At 39.9% G+C, this 23,088-nt stretch overlaps 1 protein-coding gene across 2 annotated transcripts in view; it reads left to right on the top strand.

The window, feature by feature from the left end:
* Nucleotides 1-23,088, top strand: part of zgc:153039 — an 81,790-nt gene that overhangs the window by 42,416 nt on the left and 16,286 nt on the right. Inside the window, exons 9-11 of one of the 2 annotated variants that reach the window (XR_013101619.1) lie at nt 7,570-7,694; nt 21,017-21,072; nt 22,685-22,757. Coding sequence is in view for 1 of the 2 variants with exons in the window: in XM_004562847.4 (XP_004562904.1) it covers nt 7,570-7,694; nt 22,685-22,877 (318 nt within the window). In the remaining variant the exon portion in view is untranslated. Of the gene's footprint in view, nt 1-7,569; nt 7,695-21,016; nt 21,073-22,684; nt 22,878-23,088 lie in introns of those variants that run through there. The other variant, XM_004562847.4, reaches the window with a different exon arrangement.

Here is a 23,088-nt window from a genome sequence, read left to right as displayed (position 1 = left end):
TCAGTGTGTGGGCTGAGGAGAAAAGAGTCTAATGTTAGAGTTTGTCCCGTCAGCTTCATGTTTTGTACAAATCCAAATGAGGAAACATGTTTTGAATAGCAAAATTAAAAGCAAAGGAATGCTGTGTCAAAAATAAGAGCTTCAGTGATCAAACGTCCAAACAAGACAACACTAGCCTTAGACTTGGCTTTCAATATTTCACTGAAATCAGTAACATTCTTCTACGAGAGATATAATTCTCAGTACATAAGGAAGGTAGAGAACCTTCAAACAAGCCAATATTATTTCTGTATAATTAATGCAAGGTTGGCAAGGTAGAGGGACAAAATCATCGGGAATTCCTGTTGTTTGGATTGTTCAGTGTTTTTCAAAGAAACTTTCCTCAGGCAAGAAGATCAGAAAGTCCTCTCTCCCTTCAAACTAAACGTATTCATTCACCAGTTCAGCCTGAGCAGTTTGATGTCTTTGTTTTCTATCACCGCTCAATCTGCATCCACGCACACCTGTCATAGTGCTGCTTAAATTTGTGCATTTGCATTAAACAAATGGCACCTGAAGTCAGTTATTCTGTCGACTAATGCGTTCCAAAGGCGTGCTTCTGCATCACTAAAGTCTCTTTGGTTTAATAGAGTTCAGTGAATTTTCCAAAAAAGCACAACTTACTTACTTTAAGTAGTTTTACTGTGTTGATTGGTAGGTGAGGATGCTGAAATTTCCTTTCCTTCCCCATCTTTTATTAATAACACTTTAAAATTTTTGATAGACAAAGAGATATAAATAAATAGAGAGACAGGCAGACAGGCTGTGGGATTTGCAGAGGATAGCAGCTGGAAGGAAAACGGATCAAGATGAAGTGCGTTCACTTTTGTAACATGGTTACAGACTGCTACCACAGAGGCAGTATCTGTCAGATATCTGACAGTTTATAATGTTATTCATAATTGCTGCAGGCATTTATGTCCCTTTAGATTAAAGTGGACCCATTATGTGTTTCTTTATTTTTCTGTCATATATATTTTGTTACAATGGTGGCTGCCAAAGTTTCAAATCGGGAGGCCAGTGGATGTAGATGTAATCCCTGTGAGCCAAACGGTCAGGCTTCAGACTTCTCACTTCATTTCTCCAATCTAGGAAGAACATCTATCCCTCCGTCTGCTCATTTTTTTGCCACTTTTCTGGATCCAGGAGCACAAGTCTAAGCAGAGAGGCAGAGAACTTTCCTCCCTCAGCTCTTCTGAGGGGGCTAGCGAAAAAGATGTAGTCCCTCCAGTGGGTCTTGGGTCTGCCCCTGGGCCTCCTCCCAGTTGGATATGCCTGAAACACCTTGCATAGGAAGGACAAAGGAGGCAACCTAGTCAAATGCCTGAACCACTCGAACCCCCTCCTTTCAGTGCGGAGGATAACGTCTCCACTCTGAGCTTCTCCCAAATGGTCGAGCTCATCGTCCTGTCTCTAAGGGAGTGGTCAGCTCATGGCCATAAGTGAGGGGAGGAATGCAGATCAACTGTTAAATGGACAGATTCACCTTCACTCTCTCTTCACCATCGCACATTGAGCCCATCTGTCGACCTGTCAATACAGCCCCCCCCCTCTTCACTTTCCTTTCTACTATCATTAGCATGGTGTTAGTCTTCAAACCAACAACCCACTTCACTTATAGTGTCACAGTTGTAAATAAAACACAACCACATTAGTATGTTGTAACATGCATACTTATTTCTTTATGCTGAAACATAAAAGCTATTTCAGACACGGTTACTCAGGAGACTACAATACGAAGCTGCAGCTGACAAACAGGTGGCAGGTGGTGGCTGCCGTTACATTTTGTCTTTCTTCACACTTGGACCAATCTATGACTGCATGGATGAACCTTTCTTCAGCCTGATGGGGCTCACATTGAGTCTTTGCTGTTAATTCCCACCGCAAGCACCAATATCATACCAATAGCGTGGAAGTGTGCTTTTTAGGGCTTTGTTAAGCAGATGTTTAGTTCAAGTTAATCAAGATAATCAGGTGTAAAAGGCTGTCAAATGAATTCAAAACCTTTAAGTGGAATTAACATTATACAACTTAATCCTTTCAATTCCTTTAAGCCTTCAGCTTCACAGTATAAAATACAAACTATTTAGAACTGTCCAAGAATAAAAATAGGGAGGTGGAAAACATTCAGAAGCATTTTTGACAAGCAAAATTATAACTAAACAAGAGTAACTTATCATCTAATCGATTCACTTCCCATCTGGGTTCATTACTAGCAACAACCTGGTGTGTAGGTGATTAAAGTATAGAGGCAGCGCAAACCGAACAAGACTGAACAATATCAGAGCAGCTGAATGGGAAAAACTGGCACTTTTTTCCCACTCTGACCAAAAGACAGCACATAGTGTTTTTCTCTTCTATTGTGTCACCTAAGTGGAGGAAAGAAGCCAATTTAGACCAGGAGAAAATATTGGCAGAGTAGAGGAGGGTGGGGATAGAGATGAAGAGCAGGCGGAGGATCTTAGGAGCAAATAGGCCTGACTAAACCATCATTATCAGAGGTGAGTGTTAAAGGCTGAATGGCTTGTCATTATTTGCGCCCTCTCTTTTTCTCACTCGCTGTCCCCCTCTCGTCCCCTTCTCTTCATCTCCGGCACTCTCCAGGAGCGGAGGAGGAGCAATTAGATGGAAATCGTTAGCTGCGTCGCTGCTGCTGCCATCATCAGAAATCATTGACTCCTGTCCTCTTTCTCTCTGCCTCTTCCTCCACCATTTGAATGATTCACTGATGACAAAAGTCTGATTGTAATCTTGCCTTAAACTCTCATGTGCTGCGGGATTGAAAAGGAAGGAGGAGGGAAGAGGGCGGCAGGGGCCTTGCTTTATTGGACTTCTAAGTAAAGGAGAAATGGTCGGGGAATGCAGGGAGAGAAAAGTATAAATGGTTGAAGAGAAGACTGAAGAGCATAGGGTTGGATGGTGATCTGACAATATAGGCTGCAACCCAAGAAAAATAAATGGTATGTATGTCACTTCCAAAGGACGTCAATAAACTTGGCAAAAACAAAGCAAGATGAACCGGACAAAGCCGCAACAGCCTGGCACTTCCTCCTTATGCTGGTCATCAACTTTGTCACACACTGCTGTGTGATGGCGTCCCACTCTTCAACCAGCATTTGTCATATGTCAACCAACATGGTTGTGTTGAACGCTCTGGCTATAACAGTACGCCCAAGCTGATCCATAGTTTTAATTCTACTGTCCAGCACTAATCGGGCACTGATGTGTTGTTGGGACAACTTAAATTGTTGTTGTTGGATTCAGTTCCAGCTTTCATCACTGTTGATGCTTGACTAGTCATTTTTACACTGCCGGTGATGTTTGATAATGTTTGACCACAGTTTTAGGCTTAAGTTTTAGGCTGGTCCTACAGGCCGGGCGTTTGGTTTCAAATAATCTCAATGGAATCTAAAATCTTGTTAAGAAACGTGACAGATGTGAACATTTTTGATGACTCGTAGGCAATTCAGATGGATACAGACCTGTCGATAGCCACCAGGTGTTCTCCAGCCGGTAATCGTGAATCTTGAGTTGGATATAAGAGTTGAGGGTGGCTATGTTATGGACATGGATGCAAATTTAATCTGAAATGACTGCTGATGGAATCCGTGTTAATATAAAACAGTTGTTTGAGTCTTTAACAGACGATGGGAGAAAGCAGAGCTCTGTACAACAAACATCTTTCCCCTTTGTTGGTGTAGAGGAACATTGCCTCCTTGCCTCTGTGATGTCTTTGTTTTTGATGCACAGTTTGACTGATGTCAGTTATACTTTGCTCCCTGGTTACCTTACACACAAGGAAACTCCAGAGTTTGGGACCAGTACCGGTCCAATCGTTTGACATTCTAGTCTGTATTTGAGTGTTAACGTGATAGGATCATTTTACGTTTTATAAATACTAATATAATAAATTGTAGACTATGTCTTCATAGTCAAGTTATTTTATAACCCTCTTGAATGAAAGGTGAAAGTCTTTAATTCTTGATTGTTTTAGTTCAAATTCACTGTGGTGTTGTACCGAATTGTCTCTGTCCTAACTGATGGACCCGGCTTTCTGCATCTGGACTCAAATACACACTCTAGAATGTGCTGTATGATTGTTACCTGTAATGCTTAGCCATGTCTGGAAAAGCACAGTTCTGTAGTAAAAAGCATTACTCAGCTTTTTCCACTTTATTCTTTTTATTTAATAAAAACGTGTGTGTGAGCCTTTACACTGCAAGGACCTGTGTGGCAATTAATGCACACTGCTCTCCAGTAAAAACAGTCTTTTAAATCAGCGCATAATAGCGGGATGGTGTGTGTATGCACACACAAACGCAACTCATTCACACTCAGTTGGTGTGCTGTCAGAGCGGTTGTACATGCAGGCCTGTGTCTGAGTTAATGGCTAATTAATGCTCTGGTAGAGCCAGCTCCCACGGGTGCACTGAAGAGACACCCACTGACTTTGACTGTCAGAGGTCAGCAGTGCTCCCTCACACACTTTCTCTTTTTCACTTGTCTTCCTCTCTCTTCTTTGTCTTCCCCCACTTCTCCAGCCTCACTGCTCCCTCGGTGCATGGTGACCTGTTCTCCCCGCCTGTCAATAATGTGACATCATTAATTTCAACTCCCCACCGTTACATTTTCTCCCCCCTCTCTCTTTCTCAGTGTACATCTGCCTTATGGTGGCTGCTATCTCCCCTCCACACATACCAATAATATATCCTTGAGCTCATGAATATGTTCCCCAACTCTGGAGAAGTTTCTCAGTAGCAAATCATAAAACACACAATAAAAGGAGAGAGAGAGAGGCGGTGTTCTGTGTTTGTACAGTACAGCAGTTACCTCCTTGGTCTGTGCAATCAGGCCCTGCAGCTCACAAACACATATAAAAAGCCCACTCCATGATGATGAAACGACTGCAGGAAATGTTTCATTCGGCACAGACGAGCTAATGACGGTCTTTACCTGAAAGATTTACATGTGCTGTTTCTCCACCAAAGTGAAGGTGAGGTGCTTGAGGAACGGAAGGTAGCAGTGGGGAAGATATCCATTTCTGACAATTTAGTCGTGTTCGCGCCACAATTCAACAGAGATTGTTGCAAATGAGTGTAATTTACACACTGAATGAACAGCTAAGCTATGGTTTGCGTGATGGTGATAATGTGTTGTGAAAGTAGCACACATGTATTACTGTGACATTAGAGTTTTGTTCAAATGAGGGATAGTTGAGCTGAGGAGGGGGGTGATCATGTGTGTTTATTTTTAAAGTGTAGTTTCACGTCAAATACATCTGAGATATCTGCTTGTAATATTCTCTTGGATGTAGATACAGTTGATATTTACAACCATGAAGTGCAACATAGAATAAATTAAATAAATGTCACACATTGAGTGTTATTTTATAGTTTTGATGTCCTACACGTTGTTGCAAATAATAAAATAAAGAAATGGAGAAGTAGTTTCCATCTTAAGAAGTCTCTCAAAGTAGAATGGGAGCCAGAACCTGAACCATCCCGTAGCTGTGCTACTAAAGGCTCAGATTGTTTGCCCCCCTTTTCCACTCCTGTTGCTCAATGTTCACTGCCCCAGTTGGCCGTCGCAGACCCTGGTTCTGCAAAAGGTTTCTTCCTATTAAAAGAGCGTTTTTCTTTCCCACTCATGCCAAGTGCTGCTAAAAGGAGATCACTTCATTTTGGAGTCTTCTTTCTAATACTGTAGAGTGCTTAGCTTGCAATATGTACTGCTGTAAGGTAGCTGTTGTTGTAAATTTTCTCTTTATAACTAAAACTGAATTGAAGTGAATAGAATAAAAAGTTTGAAGCATTTACAGAAAGAGCAGGAAACCCTCAGAATTGAGTTTTCAGTTTAGCACAGTTGTCTGTGAAGCTTTTAGCTACTTATAATTTAATAATGATTTGAATTTCTGATCTTAAACTTTGCTATCAGCATTTAGTGGCACATTCTGCAACTTGTAGTTTGAGACAAGCAAGTAAAGTGAGTATTAGTCTTATAATTGACACATTTTAATATTTACTCCTAGCAGCTCGTGGCTCAAAGTCAAGAACAACATAATTTGGTATAAAATTCAAATTGTGCTGTAGCTTTGTGCATATAACTTAGCCTTTTGCATTTCTGGTCTAAATGTAGGTTTTTCTTTTTAAATAAATTTTTGGTTAGATGCCTGAAATTATGACTGCTTTAGGCATTTTCACATTTTATTTTCCACCATTTAATAAATATGTAAATACCCCATTTTTGGCTTTTGTGTTTTAGGGAATAAGATGGCTAACAAAAGGCTAAATGAGCGTTCATAAGTTGCCCGGGATATTCTACATCATCACATCTAACACAGAGATGACCTGTGACAGTCATTCAAAAAATAATGTTTTTTCTTTCACGGCTTAATAGTAGTGTGTTAATTCTAGGTTGATTACAGGGTACTGGTAAAACGAGGGAGAAATATATATTTAAAAGAAGATGCATATGCAGCAACAGTCTAATACTCCAGTATCCAAAATGACCATTTCTAGTCCAAACATTAAGCTATGTCATTGTGATTTATTATGCTAAGTAAACTGTTGTCAGGTGAAACAGTCGAAGCTTTTACTGTCTTTATTCGTGACTTCCCCGTCCAAATATTACTCGCAGTGAATTGCATAGAGCCTTGTTCACACATTCTGATATCAGGGAACATGGCAGGGAGCAGGGCTTATAATGAGGTCATCATTTCCCTGCTCCATTAGAAGTCAACTAGTGCACCTCTGTAAGAAAGGGTGAGTCTCATACATCTATGTGCTGTCATTATTATTAGATGTACGGCTCTCCCCCTGAATCGGCCACTGAGAATATAAAGTGCAAGCGGATGTGGCTGTTTTGTCACGTAGCTGCCATAGCTAACATAGCTGCCTGTCTGAACAGCAGGCTTGATACCATCTTAATTAAAACTCAACATTAGCCTCAGTAAGTGGCTCCCAAAGTGGAGCCAGATGACCACCTGTGGTCCTTCCAAGATCCCCAGAAAAATGTAGAACAGTTTAGTTTAACTGTGTCTTGCTCCCTAGATGCTAGTCTAATCTATCCTTTATGTCACCTCTTTGCCACAGTGGAGCTAGATAATCATATCTCACAGCAAAAAGGTTTCTTGGGACCAAAACTCAATTATCTAGGGATCCTTGGCTTGAAAATGTATGGAACCTCTGCCCTTGTTAAGACCTCACTTTAAAGCCTCTGAGACGTTTTAGCTCCAACAATTCTCTGATTGCTGGTATTATTTTATATATTTATTTTTGGTTATTTTATATTTTTGGAAAATATCCAGCTAAGAGGCAAACAAAGCTCAGATGTATCAGAGCAGCTGACATGGCTTTAACTTCATATTTTAGATTTTTGGAAGTGAAAAGTTGTTAGGCGCTGGAAAAAAGTCATAAAAAAAGAATAAAATGCACTGTTCTGACTGTAGAATGTAGTATTGCTCTAAATGCTAATCTCTTCTCTGTTTGTCTTCCCCCTTCTTTCCCTGCTTCTTTGTTTCGGTCATTCTAGCTGGTCCTGTTTTCAGGGAAGCTCAACACCATCGCCAGCATTGTGACCATTTTCTTCCTGCTGGTGTACGCTGCTGTGGACTTGGCTTGTCTCGCCCTAGAATGGGCCTCGGCACCTAATTTCAGGTACACACACGTCTGGTAATTTACACACACATGTAGACAGAGATTCTGTGCCATAATAAAAGCTCATGGCTTTCTTGCACATGTTCTCCATCACTTTTTCCTGACTCACTGAGCACACTGCGCTCCCCATTGTATTTTTTTCCCTCTGCTATTGTTTATGTATATGTGTATTTGGAGGTGGTTGCTTGCCAGTTGGATGCTGCTATAGCGACGGTGTACTAATTAAAAGACATAAAACTGGCCACTGCTTATAGCCCCATATTGGACAGGGACTGACAATAAAACTGTTTGTTTTTGTGGAGGCGCAGCCTGAACTGGATGCTCAAGCTACAGCGTGTGGAGATGCTTAGAGATTTAAATTTACAATGTTTGTGGAGTGTGTGTGTGTGTGTGTGTGTGTGTGTGTGTGTGTGTGTGTGTGTGTGAGAGAGAGAGAGAGAGTGTGTGTGCTGTGTTTGTATTCCTAGGATGCTTGCAGTGATTCTGATTTATAAAAGCTCCTGGAAACCATTCTCACATAACAGTAGCACAACTCTGTGTGTGTGTGTGTGTGTGTGTGTGTGTGTGTGTGTGTGTGTGTGTGTGTGTGTGTGTGTGTGTGTGTGTGCATGCACATCCCTGTCTCAATGACATCATGACACAGCCAGGCATTTGATTCGATCTGCAACTTTTTATGACTCATTTCATATTTTCTTTGTGAGGTGTTGATGGTGTCACACGAAAAATCTCTTGGAAAATCCAATAACCTGTATTATTGTGTTTTTTTATTTTTTTATTTTAAAGATTCATACTTTCTCCGCTGGCTGTGAAATACATTTCCAATGTGTTAACTGCCACTTTTTTTATTTGTTATGGGGGAAATGGAACTGTTTAAAAACCACACATCGCTTTATTGTTGTGACAAATTGCCTCCAGCGCTGCATTTGCCGTTATATATTCCTCTGCAGTGATAGTTGGAAATGAGGCAGAAGACATGTTAGAACACTTCTGCCCATATCAAGGACACATCAGTCAAGTGAAGCCGAAATCGGGATACAGCAGCAAACGTCAAACATACTGTATGTGAGGAAAAACAAAGAGGTTGATAAGTAATTCGTGTAATATTGGATCTGGGCGCAGTGGGATTTATTCAGCTGTTCTCTGAACATTTAGGTGCACAATATGAGTGGATTAAACTGATGGCTGCATATTGGAGCTGAGCACCACAATTATACTCCTGGAGAGCAGTTTAGGCATTGAATTCGTCACTTAAGGACATTCACACAGAAAGAGAGCACTTGTAAGATGATGTTCTTCAACAACAGTTGCTTCTATTTTCGATATTGAATGGAACCATTTATTCGCAATAGAACTATTGATCGGGACTCGGTGAAGGTCGAAGATGAAGCGATGCCTAGGAAAATAACAGAGAAATATCATTAGGTGCCCCTTCAGTGAGTCTGTCTGTCCTGTGGATGAACTCCCAACTCCATTGTACTGCATTGCAATAACAGTAGCTATGCTAATTGTTGTTCTGTTTTGCAGTATTGGTTCACATGGCGTAGCAACAAATGAAGCGGGCTTTCACTTACTGAAGCTCTTGTTCGCTCGACCCTGCAGCTTGCATTAAATCTTGTATCTCTAAAGCAGCAGAGATACAATCATTGCCAGCTGTTGTCCATGATGTTGGTGTTTGAGTGTGTCCGACTACAGTACAGCATCCTCTAGGGAGACAGCTGAGCTGTAAGGATTGCCACAGACTTTATCAGGGGTATAAGCTAGCTAGAAGCTGGCTAGTTAACAAAATAATTGCATGGGGATTTTTCACAAATAAACTGATTAAAAAAATAGAACTAAAATTTTACTAAACTTTTTGCCAAATACTAATAAAAAAAACTGATATGTCAGGAATCCCTCTGGTGATATTGTTTAGAGGCATGTGGCATGTTTTTTTCCAGCTTTTTCTTGCGTGCATACAATGTGTATTTACTGCAATCACAACAGAATAAGTCCATATCTATAAAATACCTAAGAATGTGTTCATAACTGCTTTGAATAGACTGATGTCCAGGCCCTTAAAGTGCAGAATTAAAAGTCTGTGTCCATGAGAGAAAATTTTATTTGCCAGCATGTTGATGATTTTTCTGTAGGTCTCAGATAACTACAAAGAAGCAGCAGAAATATAGACAGATAGCAAGTGTCTTTAGTAACGTGTTTGACCTTAAAAATCTCAATCTGAAATCCCCATTTCTGAATATTACCTGCTGAGTCAAATGAAGTCAGTATGGCACAGAAAGGTTTTAGAAAGCTTCACGGATATAAAAGCATATTAACATGAAAAAAGGCAAGAAATCCAAACAAAGATTTTATATAAAATGTACATAAACAGAGACCCTGAGAAACAGAGACATGAAGCGAAAGAGAGACAGAAGCAGAAAAATGCAGAGAAATAACAGAAGGCTGATCTGATACTGATGAAGAAACTGTGCATCTGCTCTGTAGCTGTCTGCTCACTGAAGCTAGCTGAAGCTTCTCCTCTTAGACTTGGTAATCGCGACTTAGTAAGAACATCAGTTAAAAATGCACCTTTAATAGCTTCTTGTAAGTATCATTCAAGTTTGCTTCCCCAATATTTTAAGTTTGGCTATATTCCAGAAAGATAAAAAAAGCTACTTCCTCTTTTTATCTCTGGAAACTGCTGCACGACCAACATTTCAGCACTGGAGGATCTAAGCGTGTGAGTCGGTGCATAAACATGACAGACTGTCAGAAATGTAGCGTGATCTGAGGCCATTTGAGGTTTATATTCTGTAGGATACTTAGAGGTCAGTGAAACTCTGTTAAAATGGAGCTGATGTCCTCTTTATTTTGGTAATAGCCTTACTACAGAGTTCTGAATAAGCTCCAGCAAAAGCTACTGAAGCTTTGGAAATTCACTCAAAAGCATGTCTTCTATGGGGGAAAGTTTTCACTTTAAATTTTGGCAGAAATGTTTCAAAGCTGCGATTCCTTCATTGGTATTCTTCCAAATTAGCAATGGCTAACTGCCACAGGAGTGCACTGTGGACACCAGTACACACTGTATACTTTAGTGAACAACGGGTTGCTCAAAAGTGAGTGTGAGAGAATAAGTAGCTTTGAGTGTGCCACACTCAGTACCAAGTGTTTCCTCTGGTGCCCTCCATATAGAGTGCTGTGTGCTATCTGCTCGTGCCTCGTTATCAATATGTGACCGCTGGCAAAGGCTACAGGACACAAAGTTAGCCTCAAAACTTTTCCCACTATCCCCTCTCTGTTGGCCGAGGGGACCAAGGCCTCCGGAGCTGATAAGATGATGTGTGTGTGTCGTCCCCCCCCCACTATTAATTCCGTTAGTTCACTGTTGCTGTGTCACTGGGCAAATTTGAACGCCAGTTGTTTATGTGTTTATTCGTTCAATTTTTTTTTGTCTTTCTCTGTGCTGTCTCTCTCTGTGCTCTCTGTCTGGCTCTCTCCCACATCTCTTTCCAGGCGAAAAGAATTAAAAGCCATTTAGTGCTGTCTCTCCCCCTGAGAAATACTGTGTAATTAGCATAACTAATTTAGCAGAAATATTTCCCTTTCCCTTAAATTTGCTGTTGCGTAGGGGAGGGAAGGGGGCTGCAATTATGATGTAGCGGAAAAGATGCCTGCTTGTTAAGTGTGTCTGTGTGTGTGTGTGTGTGTGTGTGTGTGTGTGTGTGTGTGTGTGTGTGTGTCTATATGTGTGCGCGCGTGCATGTGTCTGCACAGAGAGAGTTAAGGTATGCAATTTTAGAGCCTGGGTGTTTGTCTGACATCCCCGTCACGCTTTCTGTTTTGTTTTTTTTGTTTTTTCTGATCACTGATGTGTGAGTGCATGTGTGCGCTTGCTTGCGTTCCCCTTTATTGGTGTGTGTTTGAAGCTTTATCTTTATTTATGCGTTTTTGTGGGAAGAGGCTTGTGTTGGCCGCAGCTTTATCAGCAATGGCCCCAGCTGCGTGGAGTGGTCCTGCTGCTGATGCTGCACAGGCACCAGCCACTTGGACTAGTGGCTTAAACGCGCATGAACACGTGCATGTAAAACACACACGCACACACACACACACTGTATGGTAGGGTCACTGGCCAAGAATCAGGACTCGACTGTGTGCTCTGCATTGATGCCAAAGGGTGTTTATGGAAGGCATAGAACTCACAGATGCAGTGACCTTCAGTTAGACAAAAAACAAACTTTTACCAGCTTGTTGCCATGTGATGCCCAAATTACAACTGTGTTCTCTTTAATCGTCTTTGTAATAACGTGTAAATTGACAAGCCATCAGCTCCAAAAACAAAAGCTGGGTCAGTCCTTTGTCCAAATATGAGTCAGCCTGTGTTATTAAATGAGATTGGGGTAGTGTAAAAATCCAGATGGAAGGTCTGGATGAATGAGAAAAAATAGGTTGTTAGAGAGTCATTATCTGTTAATGGAGGGATCTGACTTGGTGATGGTCCAATATAAAGTTGCCTTACAAAATTCAGTTTATTGTACAAGAATAAAGCATAATTGGAACTAGATCTATATGTTTTATGTTATAAATCTGTATCAGAAAAGAGTGTGTAAGTTACACTTTTAAATTAATACATTAAAGTTAGCAGGCTAACCCCTGCAAGCTGCAGGTATCACTGTTAGAAAGAGACAGGGTGGCTGCTGTCAGCCTTCAGCAAATTACAAGATATCTGCCAAATTTTAGTCTGTTTTTAATTTAGTTGAGCTGTTGCTTTGTAAAACAACTGGGAGCTAGACGGGAGCACATGAACAGATACATTTTCTTTAGTTTTAAGTCAAGTCAAGTGGCTTTATTGTCATTTCAACCATGTGTAGTGGTAGAGTACACAGTGAAACGACACAGTGTTCCTACAAGACCATGGTGCTACATATGACATATAACAGACAATCAGCACAGGACTACAGGACTATGTGCAAAAATTGCAAAAAAAACCCAAAGCAAAGACAGTGCAGACACAACAGTGCAACAGAAATGTGCAAACGACTGAGCATTGTGCAAAAGGTTACTGGGTGTATGAAGGTGTGCATGTGTATGAGATGAAGAACAGTCAGTTTGCTTCTTAGGTGAATCAAAAGGTGGAAACGGTGTGACTTGCCCAAATGGGCAAGCAGCTTTACACTCAACTTGCCCAACATTTTTTTTTTACAGGCCAACGGGCACTGTTTCATTTATTGTGTTGAAAGCTGACCTGTACTAACCTTCTACTGTTTGCCCTTAAATTCTATGGCAACCATTTGTGGTTAAACTGCATTTCAGGAGTTACAGAAAAGGAACACTGTCAGTTTTAAAGGAGACATGAAAAGTAAATGGTAAATGGACTGATTCGTATATAGCACTTTTCTACTCTCCTGGAGTACTCAAAGCACTTTGTACAACACGCCCCATTCACACAAGCACTGTTTTCTATACTTGTCAGTGCTTTCAAACTAACACTCATGAACATTCATAGTCTGATGGGTGCATCGGAGAGCCAGTGGGGGTTAGTATCTTGCCCAAGGATATTTGGCATGCAGACTGGGGGGGAGCCAGGGATCGAACCACCAACCTTCCAATCAGCTGAAGACCTGCTCTACATCCTGAGCTAGAGCCACCCCCTGCTCAGCTATAAAATTGTTAAATAGTATCTTAAAATAATCAACATTTAACTCTATGGCATATGAAATGATACAGGAAGGATTTAATATGGAGGGGAATTGAGGAGAAACCTCGAGTAAATATTGTTAATAAGTCTATAATGAATTAACAAATATTGCAGACTTTAAGTGGAAGTGCCCATGTAATGCCTTTGATTTGTATATTTCAGAGCTGGTGGCATATTTTAAACTTTATTGTATTCTCAGTCTCATTTGGGTCCACAGAGGTGTAACAGGGGACAGAATCACAAAGCATAAAAACACTATTTGCTGTTTTTTACTCTCAATTTTAAGTATGCTCCCTGAATCAACTTTCATAGCCATATATATCACAAGAAGAGCTCTTTCCCTGAACATTGTTCCCTGCACAGTGTTACATTTATCTAACTCCCAGTGGAAATAATTGTTTAAACTTGTTTAACTTCTTCAAATGAAGGCTGGAAAAAATAACCCTTGCCACTTTTTGTGTTTCTTAGCTGAGGTCGAAGGACTCTTCTGATATGTGCCGAGAGTTACCAAATATAACAATAAAGGATTCTGATTCTTCTTCTTCTTCTTCTTCTTCATCTTCTTCTTCTTCTTCTTCTTCTTCATGGATTCTAACTTGGATATGGCAAATGAAAGGACACGGGGAGGAGCCAATGTAGGGGGGAATCAGTTGGAAACCTCCAGAGCAGTAAGATGAAGTTAGCATGGAAGTAACAACCACTGTAGTTCCTCTGGGTTTTGCTTGAGGATGCGTTAAAAAATGTTTTATAACCTTTGTCTATGCTTTTGCACACATGCAGTTTATGGATGCAGCTTGCCATTCAAGCTTGCTTGCATTAACTGTTAACTTAGCCATCCACCTTTTCAAGGTGCAAGGTACCTTCAAGCTTCAAAACAACAATATGGCAGCGGCTGAAACACTAATGATCAAGCTTCAAAATGTGAGTCCAAAACTAGCGGGTAACATAATGGCTACATCCATGTTTTTTCCTGTATACGGGCCGAATGGTACACACAATTCCCAGTACATGTTTTTTATTAATAGAAAACGTAGTTTCTACAATAGGAAATATTCAAAAATGTATGTTTGGTCATAAACCTTGGTGAAACAGCTGGGAAAAAAACACAAACCATGACAAAGTAATTCAGAAAGGTATATCTAAAACACTTTGCAATTGCCGGCAAATATTATGTGGAAAGTTTATTTGCTGGTTTGTGAGTCATGTTACCGTCTTGCTAGTGTCACTTGGTTTTATTTAACTTTGGCTCCCATACTATCCTAGGCTGATGAAACTCAGTATCAGTAAGCAGCTGTATAATCATATTTTTAAAATGCAAAGTGGATTTCCGAGCTGGATTTTAAATGCAAGAGGACCTGGGAGTTTGGTGAAAATCTGTGTGAAACCCGGCCTGTAATTATTCCTTGGGTGGAGAGGGTGTAAAATTTCAGACATTGAAATTGCAGACAAAAGCATGTAATAGGGAAACACCCCACCACCTCTGAAAATAAAATCCTGTCCGAGGGAGACTTCTGCGAACGATATATTGAGGTATACACTTTGATGTTTGATCCGTTTCATCTTGAGTTTTATCAAGTGCTCCAATTTTCGATGAAAGGCTGATGCTGTAATGTACAGTGGATAACCTTTTGCAAATTGCCATTCATATTCAGCAACTGTGGAGTTCATTCAATTTTTATCAAAGCTACAGAATCCCATCACCATTCAAATGCACTTCAGTATCAGCAAGTGAACACATCACACTTCATAATGCCGTGACACTCTGGCTCTGACTCTAAACCCCTTCAGTGGAATAGTAAGTGGTGCCTCTGCCTGTTGTTGGTTCAGGCCATTATGCTCATTTCAGTACAAAACCAGGTCTAGCCAAGCACTAGAAATCCATCAGCATAGCAGTTACCTATTTACAAAAGCATTATTGCATTATGATTTGAAGGCTCTCTCCTGTTTTACAAATAACTGTTGCTCTCTAATTGCAGAAACATGCAGGACTCCCACATGACTTGGATAGCTTGTGTCAGAATTAGCTGGAGAGAAAATGATCTTATGTTACACATTTCAGCTTCCATGTTGCTTATTTAATTTATGTAAATTCATTCCAAAGTGATCACAATTAAGCTCATCAAGTTGCTTTCAGACAACATTAAGGGGAGCTCCTCTGCTGAATGCTTCCTTTCAGTTAGTGATGATACTGATTCAGTATAGTCGATACTCAGTTTACAGATGTTTTTTAAACTGATATTTGTTCATACATGAACACCGTCACTTTGTATCATACTTTGTGAAGTCAAGCCCAACATCACTAGTTTCTCTCGGCGGCCTTTTCAACCTGTGGAACCAAACTGTACAGTAGGATATCTGCTCTTCCTGTACTCAAATTCAAACTACATAATATCAGCCTGACCCAAAAGACTTGCTGATTCAGAACTGAGTATGGACAACAGGGACAGAAACTGATAGTGATTTGCTGTGACATATGTCAGAGTGTAGGATTTCTTACAGAAAGGCAGAGGCCTGTAATATGAGGGGGATTCAGAGCTTGTTAAGGTGACTTCAGCTTTAATCCTTGTTTTTCATCTTATTAAGGTCCATCACAGTGGTAACTTGCGTTCTGGAGCAGGTTATGTATGGATTAAGAGATCAACAACTGAAAGGTGACCTCACTATTCTTGAAAGATTCCATAGACCCTAATGTGCAGGCAGTATAGGATTTACAGACCACCCTTTCTGGTTCTGAAGAACAACTGTATTCCTTGGATGTTGTTTTTTTTTTTTTTTATCTTAAAATGCAACACCTAGGGCTTGTATTGGATGACCTTTATGTATAAAGTTCATTTAACAGTTTTATACATAAGAGAGAGCTGATTTATACTCTTTGTCTGGTTCTTTACTCTTTTTTAACATTTTTACAGTTGCTGCTTATATTTCTAAAAGCAGTTAATAGAAGAACTGAGGTAATATAATCGATTGGAACTGTATGTTTATAGAGACTGAGATACTTCCAAGTAAATTAGCCGATAGTATTCACAATGACAGAAGTTATTTTTATGATAAGATAAAGTATTTTGGAATATGTTTAAAATAAAAGGTTACGGTCTAAATTTTTTCTGCTTATGCTATTATTGTTTAATTTGACAGGAAAACCAGAAGAGCTTGTTCACACGCATGATCTGAAGTTCTAGATGTGTTTGTAGAGTACAAACAAATTCAGCTATGAAATATAGCTGAATCATAGATTTGTACACCAGTGTTGTCCAATGTTTGCAGGAGATTGTCATTGGCTCCCCTTTGCTAGTGATGTTAGGTTATGAAAGCTGCAATTGATTGGGAATATTTTGTGATAGGACTTCAGACTTACTAATCGTGAACATGTAGAGACAAAAGATAAAACGGTGTGTTTTCTAATGAAGGTATTCAACAGCAGAAGAGAAAAACCTTAGTAGGACAGGACATACTATATTCCCTTCAAAGAAAATAGAAGAGATTTTAAGAAAAATAATGATGCAAAAAACTTATCCTGCCATGATTCTCTTGTTAAATTGCATCAAGAGTTTTCAGATAATATTCTGACTTCTGGTTGAACCTTTGCTCAGGTATCTCATATATCAAGCACTAAGAGGAAGCGGATGCAATTTACCAGGCTGATCCAATATCAAATGATCTAAGGTTTCTTAAGGTCAGTCCCGTCCCCACTGGTGTTGTGCCAGTGTTGGGGTGCTGCATGACGTAACGTCTCAAACTCACTGACCTCTTACTTAAAGAATCTGGCATCTTCTTCTCGCCTCCCCTTGGGAGTGTATGTGAGGAAGGATAACATTTCTGTCCCTACTTCTCAATTATGACGTGTCTTTTGGCTAAAGCCTGGCCCTCTCTCCCTCTCTCTCTCTCTCTGTCTTCATCATTCTGCGTTTCTTAATGTCTCTGGGGATTTGATTGGCAGCATTTTGCTGTGTCAGCTAAGTGACATCAGTTGCTTGAGAACAAGTGAGGCGGGGAGAAAGGGGAGCGTGCGAGGTGAGTGTACGAGGGGACCGTCGTCGCTGATGGTAAAGGGGGGAGGCAGACCGGGTGGGCAAGCTTTTATCGTAATTACACCAACTCTTCGATGAGATGAAGAGAAGGATTAGATGAGACAATTGTGGGCAACGCTGATGCTGAAGTGATCAGGTCAAGAGGAAATAAAAGCAAAGTTTGAAGACAGAAGGCCTGTATGGTACAACACTGGGAACAAGCTAGGAGGGAGCTGAAATATTAAGAAGATACCGTCCTCCAGCAAGTTCAAGTGTTTTACTGTTTCGTCTTCAAAATGGAGGCTTAACTTTCCCTAAAGTGTTAGTCATTAAACTCTAATGAAACCAGCGTTTTTGTAACTTAAACAGTTGCTAACCAGCCATCCATCAAATTCGGTGTGAGTTTCAGTTCCCCATGTTATTTCATTGCTCTTTTAAATGCTTCTGAGAATAGTATGTGTCGCTTTCCAGTGAATGAAGCCTTAGCTCGACTCTCCACTTAGTCCCTTTTTTTCTTATCCAAAAATCTTTCCTTATCCAAAAATGTCCAAAACAGGTACACAGTAACTGAATCCGGAATTATCGAAGGCTTACAAAGTTCAGTTAAAATGGATGCAGAGATTTAGAGGTCAAAAAACTGTGTGGCTCCACTCTGAACTCGCCTAACTTCCTGTCTCTGCCAGACTATCAAAATAAAAGTATACATTTTAAGCACAAGAAATTAAACTACAAACTTATTCCATTATTCCTGATATGTTAATCTGTAAGTATTACTTCCAATATAATACAACACTAAGCAAGTCCAAGATTCTTCCGGCGCCACTCCGAGCTGGCAGTGTCAACACAGAGTCCTTTTTTCTTTTTTTATACCAAATTTCCCCTTGTGGGACAATTAAAGGATTATTCTATTCTATTCTATTCTATTCTATTCCAAGCTATAACTTTATAGTTTTAATCATTAACCCAAATTATGTTAATCATATAAACTCCACAAACTGCATCAGCAACTCAGCTGGTGTGACGTTGAGCGTTTCATTATTTCTGTTCTCACCAACCTGATGTGCACCTCATGACAAAAACCATAAACATCTTTCCCTAAAATTAGTTATGTCAAGTTATTTATTTACTCGCTTACCCTCTACCCCTGGATCAGCTGTTTGGAGTGTTTCCAACGGAGAAGTTGCAAAGTTCTTTCTGGTGAACAAAACTGAAGGATGTTTCTTCCATCTGTTCTACTTCTGCTTTTTAAATTTTCATTTGTCGGCTGTTGTAAATCCCGCTCATAAATTGGGCTTATGTTACTAGTGTTTTAGTCACGAGTATTTCTGGCAAATAGGCTGGATCTACTGACTCAGTTACACAGTTAAAAACTGTCATTATTGAGCCAGTACTAAGAAAATTTTTGCCTTAGCAATTTTTGGCTTTGAAAGATTTCACTTTCAGGTTTTTAATCTTAGACTTGCACACATTTCGCTTTGCTCCTTTGCCTTTAACAGCTTGACCAACAGAAAGACTAATGACTACCTCATGGCTGCTTCTTTCAGTTGAGCTCTGTGTTTGTCTTCTCTTTTAATTTAGCTTTCTGGTGGGCCCACCCCCCTGCCCTTCTCTCCGTACTTTAGCACTTCGCTGCATCGTTGTGTTCAGCAGTTGTTGCTTCTGTCTCTTACAAAGAGTCTAAATCTGTAAGTGAATCCAGGAAGGAAGCCCGCCGGTCATTTGAGTTGCTTTGTGTAATTACAGCTGGGACTATTTTAATGGCTGTTTATCCGCACAGCTTCAGTTATTGCAGGGAAATCGAGGTCAGTTACATGCTCCTCCAAAAATATGAGCATTTCCATCCTCTGTGCAGTTCCCAACTCCATGACCCTCCAACTCATTTCCACTTAAAACTAGTACAAAAATTCATGCAAGTATTTGTGGATGGAAGCCAGCTAATGTGTCCTTATGCATTCATGCATTCATATAAGAATTTATGCCCGATCACACAAACACTGAAAGGTCTAAAGCAGTAAGCAGCAGCAGCCTATGTGTGCTGTTTGTTTTAATTGATCTTGTCACAGCATTAACGCCACATTAGTTTTGATGCTGCTGTGAAGTCACACATTAGGGAATGACTCTGATGTTTAATTATGGTTTGTCTAACATTGAGAGTGAGACATCACTTTTGGTTAAAAAAAAAAACCTTTAAAAAACACTTTAGCAAAATTATGGCAGATATTAAGTTGGCATAATTTCTAAAATATAGATATTGATTGAAGATTTTTCATTATGAGGTTTACTTAGCCAAGTAATTTAACCTGACTTAATTAAGGTAGTATAATCAAGGACAGATAATAGTATATTGCCCTCAAGAAATTTGCATCTCAAGCTGTTGGAGCATCAGGTAGGAACACAGAACCGAGGTAATGAGAGGCAGAAATTAAAATGTTATGATGTCAAAAGCTAAGATAGTTGCATAAAGACCTTGGTGATAAACCCTAAGGAGCACAATTTATTCCCTGTAAATTTTGTGTAGTTGATTTCTATAAAATTCATACTTTAAATGTTAGTGTTTTCCAAACAACTGGTAAGCATTCATGTATTTCATGTCTGTGAAAGTACAAAAGTCTCAGCAAGTGGGAATTCACGTGTCACTGAAATTCTCCAGTGAAACTCAGACAAATTAAATTCTTTTATGGCCGTAGCAGCTGTATAAAAGATTCCCTTAGCAGTGGTAAAAATGTGTCCAGTTTCCAGATGGCTCTTTCCCAGTTTTTATCTTCTTTGATACGATATATACTTAAAGAATCCATGGTAAGTAGCACAACTATACACTAGGCAAAGCAGAAGATCACAACAATTATCAAGCAGTCTGAGGCCTGAGATTTTACTTCACAGCATATACACTCTTCATTACACTTTGCCAGTAGCAGGTTTGAACCCCTTTTGCTTTCAGAACTCCCATAATTTATCATGACACAGATTCAAGAGGGTACTGGACACACCTGAGAGATTTTGGATCATTTTGGTATGACTGGATCAGGCAGATGTCCACCACATCCCAAAAGTGCTCCTGTGGATTGACATTTGGTCACTGTGGAGTGTATTTGAATACAGTGATCTTATTTTCAAGTTTGAGATGATTTGAGCTTTATGATAAAAATGTGATATTCTGCTGGAACTAGCCATCAAAAGATGGTACACTGTGGTCATAAAGAGATGGAGATGGTCAGCAGCAACAACATTCAGGTAGGCTGTGACATTTAAATGATGCTCAGTTCATACTAAGGTGCCCAAAGTGTCCCATGAAAATATCCCACCAGCCTGAACCATTGACACAGGGAAGGATGGATCCACTCTTTATTGTTGTTTATGAAAAATTACTTTTTTAATGTTCTGTTCTCTCTTTGTTTTTGTTTTTTTTGCTTTTTTTTTAACACAGCATGCTTATACAGATTCAATTGTAAACAATTACTAGCATATGTGGACTTGTAAGCATGGAGACGGAAAAAAAGAAAAGAAAAGTAAAATAACTGAGGAGGTAAAAGAAAGTAGAAAAAAATATATATATATATGTATATAACAATAATGAATAAATAAATAATTGTTCTCTACTTTTTGATGAGTCTGTGTGAATTATAGCCTCAGTTTCCTGTTCTTAGCTGACAGGAGTGACAGCTGGCGTGGTCTTCTGCTGCTGTAGCCCATCTGCCTCAAGGTTTGACATGTTGTGCATTCAGAGATGCTCTTCTGCATGTCTTGGTTGTAACGAGTGGTTATTTGAGTTACTTTTGCCTTCCTATCAGCTTGAAGCAGTCTAACCATTCTTCTCTGACCTCTTGTATCAACACATTTTCACCCAGACAACTGCTGCTCACTGGATAGTTCCTATTTTTCAGACCATTTTCTGTACAAATCTTGACATGGCTATGTGGTAAAACCCCAGTAGATCAGCAGTTTCTGAAATACTGACTCAAATCACCTTTCTTCCCCATTCTGATGCTCGGTTTGAACTTCAGCAGCTTGTCTTCATCATGTGAACGTGTCTAAACGCATTCATTGGCTGTCATGTGATTGGCTGATTAGACATCCTTTAAAGTATTTATTTAAGTATTAAAAGCATAGTTGGTGTCTGATTAAATCAGCAGTTAGCAGTTGCTAACTCTAAAATTAGCAACTGCTAATTGCTAATAAAAATTGACTGGAGAATGGGAGCAGTACTATTCTGGCTGAGAATGTAATTCTTTGCTCCTGCCAGACATTACTTATTCAGTAGGGCCTTCCCTTAGTTATCTTTCTCAGCCCAAGTACATGTACAGCCATGTTAGGAGAATCTTCATTCCATTGCAGCTGCTGTTTCACTAAACTCCTTGGTGGTTTGTTAAATCCTTCTCATTTTAAAGAACATTCTGACATTTTGGGAAATCTTTCTTCAGAGGTGTGCGATGGAAGCTGGTCACTAACAAAAGGTTTGTCTGACTGTATCCTCTGAAGGAGTCCAATCAAACAGCGACGCACAAATGGAACATGCTGTTTATTACGTGGGATTCAGAATTTTACAGACATTTCAGACGGTCTGTTTGTGTTGCCCTTGTTTATAAAATGTCAATTTTAAAGTGTAAAGTAGGCCTTCGCAATGTCTGTTTTTTCATACATCTAATTTCACTGGGCTCTGCAGTAGAAGCGTATTTGCATTTTTAAAAAGCCAAACCAAAGCTTTGCTGCTATTGATAGAAGTTATTGTGAAAGGGAGATTGGCAGTTTAAATCTGTACCCCTTACACAGCCAGAACTTTGTAGAGCTCACCCACCTTTATTTCAATGCAACTAAACTTTAAATACTCTGAAACAGTTTACTATAGTTGGTTTACAAGTGTCTACTTATTTGTTTGGTTGGTAATTTCAGAAAAACCTTATACCCTATAGTACCATCTGAACTTAGTTTAGATTATGTGAATGCATTCAGTGCAGACCAAGCACACTTGGTCTCCTTTTGAATGAACTTGGGAAACAAGTAAAAAGAAACAGGCATAGAGCAGAGAGTTAAACTGCGTTTGTTTCCTGCAGGGTTTTTTCTCTCGTTTCTCAAGGCTTGATTTGAAAGCAAAGCAATATCTCATCTTTAGAATATTAGAAGAGTCAAAACCATTTAGTTAGTAAGAAAATAGTAATGAGTATTAAGTTAGAAAACAATTTTTTAAAAAAAGCACAAATATCCCTCCAGTATTGAATGACTTCAGAGGTTTGCAGTCTGTTTTTCTGGAGGGCTGGTGGGGGGGTGGCTAATATTCTAATGTGGTGCTCTCTTCACCACCCTTGTTTTCTCCCCAGGCCCACCTTTCGTTATTTCACCTGGCACACATGCATATTGGGCATCATCGGTTGCGCCATCATGATGTTCCTCATCAATGCCATCTACGCCTCGGCCAGCATCGCCTTCATGCTCCTGCTGCTTCTGCTGATTCACTACCTCAGTCCCACCTCCAGCTGGGGCTACATCAGCCAGGCTCTCATTTTCCACCAGGTCTGACACACACACACAAACACACACTCAGTATTGCCTTGTCATTACTATAGCAACTAAAATCTCATCCCCTCAGCTTTACAAGAGCCCGTACCTCTGCCAAGCAACCATTCTATCAGGTTTATAGAGACACACAAACGAATACAAACACAGACAGTTCTCCGCTGCCTCTCCTCAGCCAATGATTTTGCATTTAGCAGACAAACACACA

Source organism: Maylandia zebra, linkage group LG14 (assembly GCF_041146795.1).
Source record: "Maylandia zebra isolate NMK-2024a linkage group LG14, Mzebra_GT3a, whole genome shotgun sequence".
NCBI classification, from domain to species: Eukaryota; Metazoa; Chordata; class Actinopteri; order Cichliformes; family Cichlidae; genus Maylandia; species Maylandia zebra.
The sequence above is the reverse complement of the archived record's forward strand: the minus strand, read 5'-3'. Positions and strand labels throughout refer to the sequence as shown.